The sequence below is a fragment of the Panthera onca genome, chromosome E1 (assembly GCF_046562875.1).
Source record: "Panthera onca isolate mPanOnc1 chromosome E1, mPanOnc1 haplotype 2, whole genome shotgun sequence".
In the NCBI taxonomy this organism is placed as follows: domain Eukaryota; kingdom Metazoa; phylum Chordata; class Mammalia; order Carnivora; family Felidae; genus Panthera; species Panthera onca.
The window spans coordinates 46,057,402-46,075,182 of NC_138352.1; the positions used below are offsets into that span (position 1 = coordinate 46,057,402).

A 17,781-nucleotide genomic window follows, 5' to 3' on the forward strand; every position below is an offset into this window, starting at 1 on the left:
AGCTGGAGTTTTAAAATTTCTAGGTCAGCGATGCCACCGTCTCCATAAAACCTGCCCCAGCATGCTCCTGGGAGAAGTAATGACATTAAACACCGCTTCTGTCCATCTGGATTACCGGTTTCTCATTCTGCAGCTATGTCTTCGAGTGGTTGCTAATCTTTCCTATTTCCCTTCTGCCTCCAAAATTTCTTAATCCTATTCTGCTCACACAACACAGAAGTCACTTACTTAACCACCTTAATGATGTAGAATACAAACTCCAGGGGAGAGGTAAAACCGTTGCCTGCTGAAGTAGCTGCACTATTTTTAAGAGCGTGTTTCAGATGCCTGCTCTGTGCTTACTTCTTTGAGTTTACAGACAAACTTAACAAACATCGTTAACTGGTAATCAGCCCTGTCACTGATGAAGATGGGATGCTGTAGGGCAGGGCTGTTATGGAAGCAAAAAGAATCAGCATGACAGTCTGAAAGCGAGGGAGAGAAGAGAAGAATCAGGTACCATATTTAAAAGGGGGCCAGATGGCATAGGAGCCCAAACTCCACGTGGCTCAACAGCTGCTGAGGGTCTCACTATCACACAGAAAATTACTATCGTTGCCAGGGTATCTGAGATATAAAGAAGTTCCATTATGTGCCTTATACTTTGCTTTAAAGGGACCTATACGGGCTATCCACTTTGGAGATATGGATAGCTCTCAAATCTTCTCATCCCAAATATCTCAATTAAAAACATATTTCATTGGGGCGCCTGGGTGGCTCAGTCGGTTAAGAGTCTGACTCTTGATTTTGGCTCAGGTCATGATTTCACGGTCTGTGAGAATGAGCCTTGGGCCAGGCTCTGTGCTGACAGTGTGGAGCCTGCTTGGGATTCACTCTCTCCCTCACTCTCTGCCCGTCCCCTGCATGCTCTCTCTCTCTCTCTCAAAATAAATAAACATTAAGAAAATATTTTAGTGCTTAAGGCTTGGGGGAAGCTTTAATTACCTAAAATATTAACTGGTCTTTCAGAGATACCAGATAACAGGTATTACTCACTCTTGCTCTTTAAAGAGTGATAACCACACAGTCTTTAAAACCATGGACAAAATGGCTCAATACTCAGGCTCAATATGCCTGATAAGCTTCATGCAAAGAGTTTTTATAGATTAAAAAGAAAGAGATGAGCATCCCGAAATGGAAATGGGTGAACGACATGAACAAGCAATTCACAAATGACTAGTAATTAGACATATCTTTCATATCACACATCACAAATGATACTCCTAAACAAGATACCTTCTCATCTATCAGATTGGCTGCGATGACAGGATTCCTTGATGTCAGAGCCCCAGAGAGTATGGGGAGGAGGGGTAGGAATTAGCACGTATCTTTTTGGAGGGCAACAAGACAAAATATCGAAAGCCATACAAGTATGCATTCTTTGACCTAATAATCCTACTTGCAGGATAAAATCCTACTTTATAAGAATAAACTTATATGGATAAGGCTACTGTGGTGACAAGCACTGATTATAATACTTTTCTAAAGGAAATACCCTAAATGTCCAAGAACAGGGAATCAGTTAGCCAATTTTGGTTCATCCAAGCTGACTGAAAGTTATGAAGCCACAGAAAAGTATGCTGATAACAACATGCAACAGTATTGGGAAACCCTCAGTCCAGGATGGTTGGTCACCCTAAATGTAAGGGGTGGGGGGAAGATAAGTAAGTGTAGATGCATATCATATATGGGGATAGGATCTTTGTGGAAGATAAATAAGTGTATATACATATCCTATATGGGGAAAATATTACAAAGACATACCAAAGTTGCCTTAGAGCGACTTTGTTCTTTCACTTCCGCGGTGCATTTTGTTATTGCTGTTTATTTGCCAAGTTTTCTGCTTTGAGTGTTACTGTTGCAAGTAGTGGTAAGGAGAGGTGATTAAAACGAAATACATTCATCAGAATTGGTCTTTCAGATTTCTCTCATAAGCCCAGGGTGACAATTTGCTCCTACGCTCCATCCCTGGGACTCCGAAGCAGGCTGAGAAAGCTCATTTGCAAGAGTCTGCCCGAGCCCAGGAAGATGGGTGTGCTCTGCAGAGGCAGACAGATAATTACCTGACGCCAGCACCGGGATCCGGAATAATACCGCTAACCAGCTCACTTCCTAATGGCCCTATCGGTGACAATCTATTGCATTGTCTTATGAAAACCTGCTGCCTGTTCCTAGGCAACCTGATCAACGAAAATTTCAGGTTTATACAGTTTTCATTTAGGGAACATAAAGGTTAACTGACTGTAATGGGAGTATTTTAAACAAACCCACCTACTCTCCCTCTCACTGAATAGGGCTGGCAGCTCCATTTAATTCTGCTCTGTCTTTGCTGGTGCTGTTTTGGGCAGCGGCGGCTGCGTGGGTTCAGTCGACCACCCGCTATGTCAGCTGTGAGTGCTCCCCGAGGCCAGGGGCCATGGCACACGCACTCTCTGGGGGATCCCGGCACGTCCTGGGCACTTGAGTGACAGGGAAAGGTAGCTGCCGCACCAGGGAGCCTGGCCTGGCCTGCGCTGAAGGTTTCTCAAAAGATCTCTCTGGACCAGGAGGCCTGCCCACCCAGCCCCCAGCTCCTTTGAAAACATACAAGAGGAAAGGGAATAGCTATTCTCTGCCTGCATTCTGAGTCCCTGCAGTGTGGGTCAGGGGCTTGCTGAAGATGAAAACTATGACCTTTCCCCATCGGACTGGCAGAAGCCTCACCTCCTCCATCAGACTGTGAGTTCTCAGGGAGCAGGGATCCAGGGTCTGCCCCTATTTCCCTGGTCCCTTGTGATGTCCTGTTCAGAGCACGCACTGACTCACATGCTCGTTAGGGTCATGGAAACCCAGTCTTCTCAATTCAACCACGCTGAGGGACTCAATGTGCCTGACAAGTGCTAGGCTGTGGGCGAAGCAGACATAAATAAGGCAGGCCTCCACCTTGAGAGCTCTCATTCTGTTGAAGAGAACAGGTTCTGACTGTCTTGTTCTCCTAACATTAAAGCAAATACTCATAGGTCAACCTGCCTCCCTGTCATTTTCGGGCCTGCCAGCCTCTGGAGCGTCTTGAGTTAGACCACATTTGGGTCACCCTCCCCCACCCCCACTACCCTCCCACTGGGCCCCGTGCAAGCTAGAGAACCGGGCACGAATACCCCGAGTTACAGTCAGAACCCAAGGGGGGAACACCAGCCTGTCTCCCCAGCTCCAGTCACACACTCAGGTCATCTGGCCACACACGACATCCCTGGGATCTACTGCTGTGTACCTAACAACTTCCAAACTTCATGGCCTTGAGTAACAACCGAGTTAACAGTGGATCGTGCTTTCTTGTGGTTCTGTGAGCAGACTGGGCCCAGGGGGGCTCTTGCTGTCGTCTCTCATGTAGCTGTGGTCAGATGGTGGCTGGGGCTGGAGCCAAAGCCTGGACTCAGCTGGAGGTTCACTCAGGGGCTTCTTCACTCACACGGCAGGTGACGTCTAGGTTCGGCTGGGACCGTCCATGGGAGGCACCCACCTCTGGCTTCCCCGCGGCTCTCCATCTTCTCACAGCGTGGTGGCTGAGTCCCAGAGAGGGGCTGTCCTGGCATGAGAATCCCGAGAGACCAAGGCAGAGTCTGCAAGGCTTCTTATAACCTAGGCCTGAGAGCCACACTGCCACTTCCGTCATGTTCTTGGTTACACCTGGTCGGCCCAGATTGGTGTGGGAGGGGTCCACACAGGGCGTGCATACTGGGAGTTTAGACCACAGGGCTGTCTTCGGAGACTAACTACCACGCAAGATCCGTGAAGAGCAGCGAGCAGACGGGACAGCGGGAGGGCCTCCTCCCAGCTGTGGCTCTGTCTGGCTGGGTTCTTGGGCTAGTGGGCGCTGAGGCCCGCTTCCACCATGGGGCACGAGGCAGGCATGGGAGCTCCCGGAGGGGGCAGCCTGGAAGGAAGTGCCTGACCTCCCATGGTCAACAGAAGCAAGGGTCCTCGTGCTGACCAGGCCTCTCGTCCCAGCGATTTCAGCCCTGCCCCCAACAGAACCCCACTTATGGTACGTGCTTTCTCTGGGGTAGCCCTGGGCAGGGGCAGATTCTGTGGAAGGAACATCTATCTCCAAGTCTTGGTCCTCAGAACCCACTTCGGCAGCTTCTCACAACGGCTACAGCTCCAAAACACGACTGGAAAAAAGCAGTGTGGTCGGAGGGGCAAGAGATTTTGCAAGAAATTCTATTTGAATCCGTGCTTGTAAGGAGCCTCAGAGGCCACTTGTGACCGACAGCTCACATTAGCAAGACGAAGTCTCCGCTTTCCAGTTTCACGGCTGGTAAAGCCACGAAGCAACCCTATGCCAGGGGCCGGATGCCAAGGGCATGCCAACCCCTCCAAAGGTAGGTGGGGTTTGCTTTAAATTTTCGATCTTCAAATAGGCTGCTTTGTTTGGCAAACTGGCCTTGGAGGAGTGGGTGTGGTCTGGACAGTTACCGGATAAGAAGAGTGATTTAGCTGATCTAGCTGGACCCTTTAACGACAGGACAGTTAGGGCAGCGGCAGGACAGTTAGGGCAGCGGCATGTTCCTCTAGAGGATGAATCAGAGGCCGGACGTGGGCCTGCGTGTGTGGTTTCTGACGTTCTGTGCCGGCTGCTTGCCAAGGTGGGGCGCCTCTGCCCATCGGGGCCCAACACAGCAAGGAGGTCTGTTTCTAACTCTATGTAGAAATAATTTCGCACTCGCAGAAGAAGTGCAAGGACAGTACAAAGGACAGTTGTAGGCGTGTCTCTACCCACATCTATACCTGTGAATGTCTTTCCCTGAACCTTACGAGAGTCAAGTGTGTACGTGATGATATGCGTTTCCTAAACGTAAACCTATGTTTTTACATAACCATGGTACAGTTACCCACCTCAGGACGGACACATGGACACGATGCTTCTATCTAATATAACTTCCATGGTCTTATTCTGTCCGGGGACCCCATGATGTCCTTTATAGGTATAAATGCATCTTACAGAACAGGAAGCTGAGGTCCAGGGACCTTAGACACCTCAGCTGTGGTTGCAGACCCAGACCACGTGTGGTAAGGCCGGGTTGGAAGCCAGGTCCGCCTGATGCCATGGCCCATGCCCAGGGAGCCGGTCCCATGTCACACCCTCTCCTCAGGGGGACCACTTAGCATCGGCTTTTGAAGAAGGTAGTGGGGCTTTCGTGGGGACGGCTTCCCTGTAGCTACTCTGAGTGGCCGCCTCGCCCAACTGGCCTGCAGCCCTTGCTGAGGCAAGCTCCCTGCCGGGCACCTTTTGGAAGAGGCTGGCAGTCTGAGGACGATGCCAAGGTCTGGGAAGTGAAAAGGTTTTTGTTTTTTCCCTGGTTTCTACATACACAGCCCCAGTCAGCACATGGCCCTGGGGCTGGGAGGGAAACCAGCCGGGGGCCTTGGTCTGGGGAAACCCGAGCCCTGTGGCTGTGGCCTTGATTTACTACCCAGGACAAGGCAACCCTGTGTGGCCTGGAGGCTAGTGTTTGCAGCTTCACTTCTCACCCCAAACTGGGCACGTCAGAAACGATGTACTCCTCCAGGGGGAGAGGAGCCCATGTCAGAGGATAAAATTCACTAGTGTCCAGAGAGACCAACCTGGACTGACTGTGTGGTCGGTGGAAGGGAAGGGAACAAAGGGCAGGCCTTCCGGGCGGGTGAGTGCTTGGCGGGGGAGGGGGTGGTGGTACCCGTGCGCAGCACCTTCTGTGGAACTTCCTGAAAGACAGGGGCCTGACCTGCCAGCTTCTCCTCCAACTCAGGCTGCACCTCTCCAGTCAGGTTCCAGAGGATTCCAGCCTGATGCTGCTTCTCCGAAGTCCCAAGCTGACCACCTCTTCTGGGAGATAGGCCCCAAGCGTGTTCCAGGGAAGCACAGGGCAGGGGGGATGTCACTCCAGTGTAAAGATCTGGGGTCCTGCCTGGACCCCAGCTCTCTCTGGTGAGGCCGGAGGACTGAGCCGTACCCCCAGAGACCACACACGGTTCGGCGCACGGCCTGTGCTGTCCCATGGCCAGGCTTTCTCTGTCCTACCCACTGTTCTCTGTTGACCTCTCTGCCAGTCAGAAGCCTTTCTGGAGAGTGTAGGAGGGCAAGACCTTTCATGGGGCTTCTATAGGTTCATAACCAAGATTCGGGGCGGGGGCGGGGGGTGCTGCTCTCAAGGAAACTACAGAACAAAGAAGACACAAGGTGAGAGACTCAGGCGAAGAACAGAGTCTCTACTGTCCTGCCCTCTGCACCGTACCAGGAGTTAGCCTCAAGAGCATGGCAGCGACGGAATGTGCTAGAAACTGTTCAGGTCACTAGGAAATGAAGAGGAGAGGCCCTTTGTTCAATCATTACAGGAGCTGGTGGTGGAAGTAGTGAAACTGGCAAGGCCCTTCTGGACACAGGGTCTCGTAGCTGCTCAGGCCTCATATTCAGGAAGCTGGCCCTGCTCAAGGCAGCTGCCGAATGAGTTGTGGAAGGAGGCTGATGGTGTAGCAAGGTGCGAGCAAAAAGCATAGAAAGGGCCCAGTGAGGAGGCGGGGAGGGCTTGGGAGGGCAGGCAGGGCCATGGTCCTCCTCAGTGTGGAGCTCGAGATGGACCCACTGGGCATCTCCCTCTGAGTGACCTTCAGAGAGTCAGGCTGCCTTGTCTGCTCCAGGGTTCCCATTCCCTCCAGCCGCTGTACTCGTCCATGGCTAGAGGCAGAATGGAGTCACGACCGGCAGGAGCGTTTGGCTGCATGAGGATGAGGCCCGAGACACCATCATGGGAAGTGCAGCAGTCACACCCAGAGATCCTGGCGGCTGCCCTGGGAAGACCCCACCTGTGACTCCAGCAAGGGGAGGGTGCTTCTCTATCCTGCCATGCCTACCACCCCGCCCCCCCCCCCCCCCCGCCCCCCAGCGGACTCAGGGAAGCCTCTCAGCTGGGCACTTCCGGTAGCAGCAAGCGAGTTCTATGTTCTGTCCCCTCGCTTCCCCCTCCCAGACATCTCCATCAGGCACTGTCCTTGTAGACGGGGCCCAGCCTGTGGCCAAGTACCAGAGAACCCATATGTACAGGATGACTTGTCTTGCCCTACCGGAAGAGGGTCCTCCTGCCAAGAGACCCTCACGAAAGGGCCTACTGTGCAAACCAGACGGACGTGCCAGCTTAGACGGGTAAAAGCCTCGGGCAGAAACATCCACCTTACAAAGGGCACACGCTTGCTATGAACGACCCAGACCCATTTGTGAGAAGCCCTGAGAGGCCCACAGGACATGAGATCTGGACTCTATCTCCCCGGTCAGTCAGCAGGATTACTGTAGGGAGGAAGGAACACATTGTTTACGGAGCACTCTTTATATGCTCAGCCCGGCCACGAGATCCTCGTGAGCGTGCACGTGTGTGTATACACACATCATCTCATGTATAGCATGCACACAGAGTGACAGGAACACGTAACACATACAAGGCACAGTGCAGGGCACACACGTTCTCAGAGAACACCCACTGTTCTCAGTACCCTCGTTGATCAACTCATTTCCTGAGTTGGCTTTATCAGCCCGAAGTGACAACAGAAAAGGAAACTGAGGCCCTGAGGAATGGATTTGCCCAAGGTGATGAGGCTGGGAATGACACAGCTACGACTCGATCCTAGGTGCCCGACTTCCAAACCCGTCCCCACCTCTGGGCCACCGGCTACCCAGGCCCTGCCCGCACAGCCCTTCCCTACCACCCTCTAGCCAGCCTTCAAGGCCCGTTTGCACGCGACTCCTTCTACAAGGCCAACCCCCGTCCTCGTTCCAGAATTAATTTCATCCACTGTTTCCTCTGCTTTATTAAACTCAGCGATGACAAAGCGAAGGAGGTTATAAACCAATACTATTAACACCTCCCATTTAGCAGGCAGGGGCCGGGGGTGGACACAGAAATGAATTCAGTAGGATGTGGCTCACAAGGGCTCAGAGTCTGGGCAGGGAGAGGAGCGGGTCCCCAGCACCCTCGGGGACACACCCCCCTGTGACTGCAACCTCCGCTCCATCTGGACCTGAGGGCGGGGGCCTGTCCTTTCCACCAGTCTAGTTTAGAGGCTTAGGCTCCTGGCTCTAAATCTCTGCTCTGTTCGAGAGCTCTGAGCAGGAACCAGCTGCCTGACATCTCTGTGCCTCAATTTTCTCATGTATAAAACAGAGTAACAGTAGTGCCCACTGCCCCACAGGGCTGCAGTGAGCGACGAAATTAAAGCAGCTAATCCTGTAAGTGTTGGCGCCGGATCAAGGTTGGGGCATGCCTTAATCTCCGCCACGGGAGCCTAGGTGAGCATCTCTGAAGGTGATAAAGCCAGTTCACATCTGTGCTGAAGTCGCAAAGCCCAGGGAGCAGAGAGGCAGAAAGTGGCCGTCGCCCCCCAGCCCGGCAGGCTCTTGGCACCCCGCCATCAATTTTCTCCCTACCTTTCCCCCCCCCGCCCCCCTACTGGCCAGGTAGGGCCCGGTCTTCCTGCTTTCGTCAGCAAGGTGCGCAAAAGGCGCTTCACAGACTGCACTATTTGGGGAAAAAGCTGATGGTGGCAGCAGCAGCTGTTGTTTTTATTTCTGGGAACCTGCAAGGGCATTTCAAAGTGACAAGACACCTCTGCCTCCAGCAGGTGCCCAAAGGCAGCCGCGAGGCTGGCTGCGCGCCCCCAGCCCTTGGGGGGGCGTTGCCAGAGACCCTGCAAAAGCCTTAATTTCTATATTTATAGGATTCAAAAAAATTTTTTTTTCTTAATGTTTATTCTTGAGAGACCGAGAGAGAGAGAGAGAGACAGGGTGTGAGCAGGGGAGGGACAGAGAGAGAAGGAGACACAGAATCCAAAGCAGGCTTCAGGCTGAGCTGTCAGCACAGAGCCCGATGTGGGGCTCGAACTCACAAACTGTGAGATCATGACCTGAGCCGAAGTTGGATGCTTAACTGACTGAGCCACCCAGGCGACCCTAATTTCTCTATTTGAGACAGAGAGAGAGAGAGAGAGAGAGAGAGAGAGAGAGAGAGGTGGCTGAGCATTAGCTTGCACCTGCCTGGGAAGTTGGGCAGAGCAGCTGGGTGAAGTGAGAAGAAGAGCAGGCCCCAGAGAAGGGGTGCAGGGAAAGGGAAACAGCTTTTCCCAGTGGTCTCCATGCCCCCTGCTGACCCCACACGCTGTGGATGGTGTGCAGAGAGCAGCACACGTGGGAAAGTCCAGAGGGGCTGGGCCACCAAGAGAGGCAGAAGGACCCCACCCTCCCCAGGCCCCCTGCAGTGACCTTCCCAGACGACGGGTGAAGGAGCCAGAACTTGGGTGACTGGGAGGCCGCCTCCCCGCAGGCCCAATTGCTTCTGCCTGAAGAGCAGCAAACATTTACCACCCCGGCCTCCCCACCCTCTCCTCCCTCAACAGGCAAACCCCTCCACCCGCAGGGACAGAGCCGGTACACAAACATGTGCTTGCGTGATGTGGGGGTGGGGGGGCACAGGACCTCCCTCTCGCTCGTAAACACGAGGTTCATTTATTAAGTGCCTCTCTGGCATTTCCTGTTTTTGCCTTCATCCTGCTTGTTTAATATTGCATTTGACATTCTCATTTTATAAATGGTAACAGAAGCAGAATGGATGGCTAAAATTAGCTTACGAGCGAGGAGGATGTGGCCAATAGGGTGGTGAACACACAAGCCTAGTTAATTCCACCCACATTACCCGCCCCACCCCCCACTCTGGGGCTGGTTCCCGATCAGCTCTGTGGCGGCAGTGTTCGGGCAGAGGAGTGGCCTCAGGGAAGGGATGGGTGCCCACTCACCGGGACACCCCATCCAGGTGGCAGCGCCCCCAGGCCAACCCTAGCTGGCTTCTGTGGACCACCTGGCCCGGCACTACACCCCGAGAGGCCCAGCCAGGACTGTCCTGCTCTCTGGTCCTCTTGCCCACCCCAAGTGTGCCCTGGGCTGAAGGTGGCAGGCGTGAGAGCTCGCCAGGCTTTGTTTTTGAAGTGGGGTTTTCGGAACCTCCCCCAACAGAAGATTCAGCGGAAGGGCCTGAATGGGCCTCCCTGGGACCTAAGAAATCCCTGCAGTGGCCCCTTCTCTTCTGCAGGATGTACACCTTCTCTCTTCAGGACCGCCTCCCAGCCAAGGCGAGGCGAGTACCTGCCTCACACCCTCCTCCCTGCCCAGGTCTGCACCTCTGTCTGGGACCACCTTACTTTATGATTATACGTTCGTTCAGTACTATGATTCTAAGAACAATGATAGTGATGATGAGGCCTACTGGGTTGATAAGAGCATGCTACGGCTGATAAAGCCCAGTCACAAAGCCCAGCAATCTCTGGAGGGGGGTGCCATCCCGGTCTTACCGAGGCGGGATCAAAACACAGACCACGAGTAACTGGCCCAAGGTCACAAAGTCTAGCAATGAGTAGTGAACTGTACTGTGGGGCATTCAGCAGTGGGGGATTTGTGGCACTTTCTTCTGGAAAGGCCTCTTGGATTGACAGAACCCTGTTCTGACTGTTCCTCTACTCCCCACCTATTCAGTGCTTGGGGTCCCCCTAAGAATGAAGGCACTGATGCTTTCTGTAGGCTACTATCCCAAACCCCAGCATCTGTTTGGGGCACCTCTGACCCTCTGCCTTGGGCTAGTGGACCAGGGTGACTTCTTGGCTAAAAGCCCTTCCTTGGCCCCTTTGAGATAAGCAGACTTTACCTGCTCTGAGCTACATTAGTAGAGGCCGGAGCTGAAACTATGGCCCACAGGGCAAATCCAGCTGCTGCTTGTTTTTATAAATAACATTTTATGTGAACACAGCTGTGCCCACTCACATATCATCAGTGGCTGCATTCTACTCTACGATGGCAGAGTAGCTGTGACAGAGACCTAGGGCCTCAAAAGCCTAAAATATGACCTGGCCCTTTACAAAGCTTTTTGGCCCTTGGTTTAGGCCAAACGGAAGAAACTTGCAGTTACCGATGGAATTTTCGGGAAGGTGATTCCTTCAAGGTTATCAGATTCTAGACCCTACAACAGTCCAAGAGCTCCCAGGGCCAGGAACCGAACGGGGCCTTCAATAAGCTGCAAAGGGCAGTGGTCGCCATCCTTCCCTTCTTAGAGGAGGAAACAGGTGCAGACAGGTGGGGTGTCTGCTTGGTCACAGGACAACCAGCGGTGGATATGGGGTTCAGGCTCGGGTCCACGTGTTCTAAAGCCCTGAGTGCCTCTAAGTGACCCAGGAGGTCCTGTCTTGGGCACCAGGACATGTGCATGCTACTTGGGAGGATCCAACCCATCACCCCAGAGGATGTGCCTCAAACATCTATGTTCCAAGACCCTTGTCAAGAGGGGAGGGATGCCAGCACCGGGGGTCTGGCGGGGGGGTGGTCCCGGGCATGGACAGCTTCCTGTGGCAGGAGTGCAGGAGGGGAGACCTGGTGCCCGTGCACACAAAGAGAGTGTGGGGCGGTGCTGAGAGCGGCAGACTGGCCTGGGGATCCCACGCCAGGCTGGCTCATCCAGCTCCGTGCTCCAGGGGCCTCAGCCCTCACTCCGGGTCCCTTCCTTCTGACACACACTATCTCCTTAGCAGCGATCCTCGCCTGGGCCTTCTCAGACTTTAAACGTGCACACACATCACTAGGCACTTGTCAAAATGCAGATTCTGATTCACTAGCTCTGGGGGTGGGGTCCGGTAGGTCTGTATTCCTACTGAGGTTACAAACTACTCAGCAAATTTCAAAAATCAGATCACCTTCAAGGAACAAGGAAGAGAACTATTTAAAGGAATCCTGTAGGAACCCTTGTACAAAGCAAATAACTCTTCCTCATTTTCACCAGTCTAACCAACCCAGATTTTTCAATTAATGAGGTTTTGCCTATGTTGGCAGGGGGAAGGACACAGGGCTGGAGCCAGAGGACAACACTGGTTCAAATGCTAGCCCCGCAGCTTAGAACCACAGGCTATTTCGGGGGGGGGGGGGGGGGGGGGCGGTGCGCCTGGGTGGCTTAGTCGGTTAAGTGTCCGACTTTGGCTCAGGTCATGATCTCACGGTTCGTGGGTTTGAGCCCCGCATCTGGCTCTGTGCTGACAGCTTGGAGCCTGGAGCCTGCTTTGGATTCTGGGCCTCTCTCTCTCTCTCTCTCACTCCCTCCCCTGTTAGCACTCTGTATCTCTGTCTCTCAAAAATGAATAAAAATATTTTAAAAAATTAAAAAAAAAAAAAAAAAGAACCATGAGTTATTGGAAGTCCCTTCACTACCCTGAGCTCTATCTAGTGTCTGGTCTGTAAAACGGGACAGTGACCAAGTGTGCGTAAAACGCTGTTACAGTGCCCAGCAGATGCCAATGTGCTGCTGTTGAATCAGGTGTCAGAAGAGGAGCCCTTGCATCCCTCATACTGGACCCCACGTTCTCACCCAGCGAGGCCCTCTTGACCCCTCTGGGGTGGGATTGAGCCGGGCCTCCAGGGAAGCCTGGAGCAGGTCTCTGTCAACCCCTGCCTCCTTCCCCACGGCTGAGGCACTCGCCAGGAGGCCTCTGGGAGGCTGTGCTGGCTGGTGACCAATCGAGCAAGTGTCCCTGCTGCTGGGGGGGGCTGCTTCAATCAGGGGCACGTGGCGGGAAGCACTGTTAGCTGTACCCGCGCTGGGGCTCGGCGGAGCGGCCAGAGAGAAAGCCCTCTCCGGAGGGTCACCAGGTGGCTCCGCAGGTGCATGTGTGTGTTTATTGATAAAGAGCCATGTTTGCGCTTCACTCTGATCCGTGCCAAGAGGGGGAAGGGGCTGAGTCTTGGCTTTCCTAGGCTGGGCCTTGAGCTCAGGTGGCGGCCAGCTGCCTCCCCCTGCACCATGCCGCCACCAGACCCGTGGCTCACCTGCCTCTGGGGCACTGGGGGAAGAGGCGTGGAAATCTGTCGTGGTCGACAGGGACCCCTCATGCCCAAGCCTGGTCCTTCACCCCAGACAGGAATCTGGCCCTGGGTGAGCCCATCATCTTCGCCCTTCTCTTAGAAGAACACGGGAGTCCCGTGGGCTATGACCCGGCTGACTGGGAGGGGTGGTCAGGGGTCTTGGAAGGCTGTAACCCAGCTAGAGGGCCTTTAAAGTCCCGTTACGCCTGGAAGGGGTACTAGCCTACTGGGTGCAAATATGAGCTTTGGACTTTAGCTCTCTGGGTTTGAACTCTGGTGCCGCCACTTGCTGGGTGTTTGGTGCTGGGAAAATCGCTCACCTTCTCTCTTTGCCTCACTGCTCACTTGCAGTAAAATGGGGATAATAATCAGTACCTATAGCAGAATGCATGTGAGAGAAGAGGTGCCTAAAGCAAGCTCTCAGCAGAGTGTGTATGTAGGTAGCACTAAAAAATGTTGGCTGTTTGCGGGATCTCAGTGCAGGAGGGTCGTGCCCTGCCACCACCACCATGGAGGTGACCTCCTTAAGGGAGGGTCTCTCCAGGAATGGGGGCAAATTCCTGTGATCCCAGCTTCCCGATGGCTGGCTCTCAGATGCCAGGGAAGGGCCCTCATTTTTTAAAAATGCCCAAGAGACTCGCCAACCAAATCAGATGGGAAATGGCTTTGGGAATTATGCCGTGCCTCCCTGTCACATGGTTCCTCTTGTAATCCTTTCTTCATTCCACAATTACTGACACAGGGCCCACTGAGTGCCAGCCATAGGGGTATTGGGTTAAGAAGGAGCAGATGGGGACTCAAGTCCTATCTCTGTGACTCATCCGAGGTGAGACCTTTCTTATCTGTGAACATGAGAAAATGGTAGCTCCAGGCACACTCTGGGTTGGCGTGGTAACCTGTCCCTGCAGAATTCACAGAGATGGCCAGGGTTCCAGGAGCTGGGTCTTTACAGCGTCACACACAGTCCGGCTGGCAAAACACTCCTGTGGACCTTCTAACAACCGTCTGCGTCTCTGCTTGGCAGTCTGAGCTCTCAGGGTCTTTCCAGTCCGTCATCTGAATTCTGTCCATAGCACGGTTTACATTCATTTCCTTTTCCGTGGGCCTCAGGAGTAGAAACCGGTATCACGGAATCCAGAGCAATTCAGGATTCAGGCTTCTTCAGAGAAGGACGGCTTGCTGGAGAGGTCCTTTCAGCGACTAGCACGTGGCTGGTGGCAAGAGCTCAAGTTTATCAAGCCCAAGCCTGTGCGGCACCATGCTCGGACCTCCCCCAGGCCCGGAGACCCCACCAGGTGGTCACCACAGGCCCCGTTGCCCTGGAGCTCGGCGAGGCCTCCTGATCTATCAAAGCCTCCTCCAGCACCTCAAAATCCCCCCTGAGAGCCGGTGACTGGTGTGGAGCAGGGCTGGGCAACTGCAGGGACACCTCCAAGCCTGTGTGTGACCCTCACCACTCGCACCCACCCCCTCCTCTTATCTACTTCCGTTTTTGCTTATCCCCGTAAAGAATGAGTACGAGCCCCAGATTCAAGAGAAAACAGAAACCCTCACACAATGAACACAACTCCCTGTACCTACCACAGTCAGCCTCTAGCTGGGTGGAAAAGAGGGTGACAGATGCGAAACGACTGGGGACAATGGCCACAAACATCTCCTGCTTCAAGCCAGGCCAGGGGTTATCTCGCTGGGACTGAAACTCTACCTTCTGACCATCCCCCTGTGTCATCTGGGACTTTGTCCTCACACCCCCAAGCTCAAAACAACTATCTGTGTAGTTCATCTGGCAGCCAGTAAGCTCAAGACCTATGCTCCTTTACTGCCTGGGGAGCCCTGGGGCAGATCCCCCGGCCCTCAGTCTCCCCACTGGAACAGTGAGGAGAATAAATCCCTTTCTCACTTGTGTTTCAGGCTTGTTTCAAAAGCAATCTATAGGGAAGGGCCTCACATACGCATTCAAGGCAGCACATAGCACAGTCTCTCGCCAGTCTACACTGGGCCTTCCCGATGCGCCGTTAAATCCTGGCAGGATGGGAAGGTGCCTGCCAGTGCTCTTGGATGCCTCTTTCGCTCTCCACTGCCCAAGCAGCCCTCGGCAGAGCCTGTCAACAGTGAGCCTGACTAGGAGAAACGAGGCCTCTGGGTACCAGAGTTAGGTTTCCTTTTAAGCCCCGTCTCTGTAGTTTTAAAAACAGCAAGTAGCAACCTACCAAAAGAGAGAGGTACCAACTGGAAGGCGCCGAGTTTGCGGGGAGGGGGTACAGAGAACATCTATGAAGGGTCCTGTGTTATTCCTACACACTTATCTCCCCAGTACCATTTTAATGCCTGAGCTGACACCTCCAACCTACAGTATGCAAAAAAACCCAGTGTTTTCATTTCAGATGCATACGATGGCTAGGAACAATATGAACAATATTATTTTAGTGCCCTGGGAAAAAATTAGCAAGTCAAATATTGAATCAGGCCTGTAGCACCACATGCTAAGCAGACTGCTTTGATCTTATCCCCACTAAAAGCTCTATTATTGAATTTAAAGTCAGCGAACACATATCAGACCAATATACAATGCATATCTGAATGCATGTTTCAGAAGCAAGGAATGTTTTGACTAAAGGAAGAAAATATCAAAGTCACAGCTGCAAGTGAAACAAATTTGCCCTCCCTCTTCTCTTGGGGCTGGAGGCTTTGCTGGCCAACCAAAATATTTTGGCTCCAAAGGTCCTGCTGATGGCTCCAGAAACACCTGCTGAGCTCCCAGATTTCTGGAACCAACAACAAGGGGGGTTCGCACCCACCTACTCGATTTGAAGGAATTTGAGACTTGGAGCCAGCCAATGTGCACATTCAGTACATGGTATGGCACCCTCTGGTGGCCATTCCTCTTGGAGGCCTATCAGGCTCCCCAAACTCAGCCATGGTTGTCACCTCCTCCCTGCTGAGGGTGCCTTCCCAGGAAAAGAAGCTTTAAAGGGCCAAATGGAGGTATGGAAGAAGGCACTCATGAGGGTAAAACCAGCCAGTTGATCAGAAAGGGAGAATGTTAATTGCCCAGCAGGGCCCAAAGAGAGAACAAATTTGGGTGGTAAACTTCCTACCCAGGATACGCCCCCTCAAAAAGCCACGCCAAACAGCCAACACATATCCTAAGCCACGAGTTGGCAAATTATAACGTACAGGCCAAATGTGGTCCCCCACCCACCCACCGCGGGCTTTTGTACAGCCCAAGAGTCGAGAATGGTTTTGTACTTTTAAATGGTGAAAATATAATCACATAACTAAATATTTTGTGACACGTGAGAACTGCATGAGATTTTAGTGTCGGTGTCCATAAACAAAGCTTTACTGATACACAGCCTTATTCATGCGGTACTGTCTGCACACGCTTTTGCGTTTCAACAGTGGACCTGAGAGGCTGTGGCAGTCAGCCGCGTGGCCTGCAAAGCTGAAAATATTTATCCCTCGGCCCTTCGCTGAAAGTTCGCCAACTCTTGCCGTTCCCAGAGCTGAGCCGTCAGAGTCTTAGAAGGTGCCCGCCCTGCCCACCCTCCAGCACGATGACGTGGGCTACAGGAGCGTGCAAGACAAAGGTGTGTACGTGGGGGAAAGGGGGGCATCGCATGCATGGTAGCCTCACCCCTGCAAACTTACCATTTTATTATTGATTTCATGGAAATGGATCTCACAGACTTTCTCCACAACATCTTCATTCTCAAACGTGACAAAGCCAAACCCTAAAGGAAAAAGGAAAAACAAAAACACAAAAACAGAGGGGGTGGTGAGTTCAGTTCTGGCCGGCTACATGTTTTCCTTTGATGTCCTGTAGCAGTGACAGGCTCCTGATCTGAGGGTAGGGGGCCGGATCCCTGGGAAGGGCCTCCAGGTTGAGGAAATGACTTCTCATTTGTAGCGAGCACCCTTCTGACAGTGAGGAAAAGTTAATGATTTCACCCCCGTGCGTTGGGCGCTGTGTGGTTTACATTTGCCCGGAAGCAAACAAGAAATTTACTCGTCTGTTATTTACAAGGGTCAGAGCCCCTGTGGCTCTGTGCGTGTGGAGGCGGGTGGGTGGGCTACCCAGAGTGGGGGCGGGGATCACTGCAGGGCCACGCTTGCCCTTTCCGTGCTGGAATGGCCAGCCCTCGGGTCGGCCTCCAGACGGAGGTGGTTATTTGTCCTTTTCTTCCTGAATTACTTCCTCTAATACCTCATCAGGACATCCTGAGGCCTGGAAGAAACTATTAAAAGTTTCAGGCCTCTGTTCTGCGCAGGCATCCTTTTTCTACCGCTGCTTCCAAAGCGCTGCGGATCTGGGGCAGTTTAAGACTGTTTGATGCCTGCTGTCAGCCCGTCAGCTATCCACTGTATTTACTCGGCTGGAGACCGGCTTTGCTAGACAAGCTGTACTGAAGAATTTTGGCAGGCGACCGCTGCTCAGCATCCTGAGTCGCTCTCGACTGCCCCTCCCGCCCTTCCAGCACGCTGCCCCATCTGTGACCCCACTCGGAAAGCACTGCTTTAACACATGGACCCACTCACAGGACGGCGCCCCGCCTCAGATGAAACGCGGCTATAGTGTGAGCACTAACACCCGGGGGGAATGCATGCAACAGGTGTAGACATCCTAATGCGGGGGGCGGGGGGTCGCAGCAGACCTGACCTTGCACGTATGAACTTATGTGTCATCCCGGGAAGCCCCTTCCCCACTCTGCGCCTTGAGCTTTGCGCACCTGCAGATGAAGGTGGTGAGACCGACCACCCCTCAGGTCACAGCCCCCACGCCCATCAGGATTTGCAAGGCTCTCTGCTATGGACTGAAGGTTGTGCCCGCCCCCCCCCCCCCCCAA

At 53.2% G+C, this 17,781-nt stretch overlaps 1 protein-coding gene across 8 annotated transcripts in view; it reads right to left on the reverse strand.

Annotated features, from left to right (window-relative positions):
• Window positions 1-17,781, reverse strand: part of MSI2 (musashi RNA binding protein 2) — a 390,574-nt gene that overhangs the window by 60,424 nt on the left and 312,369 nt on the right. For all 8 annotated transcript variants that reach the window (XM_078437348.2, XM_078437347.2, XM_078437349.2 and 5 more), the window contains exon 8: window positions 16,586-16,668. In XM_078437348.2, the coding sequence (XP_078293474.1) occupies window positions 16,586-16,668 (83 nt within the window). The remainder of the gene's footprint in view (window positions 1-16,585; window positions 16,669-17,781) is intronic.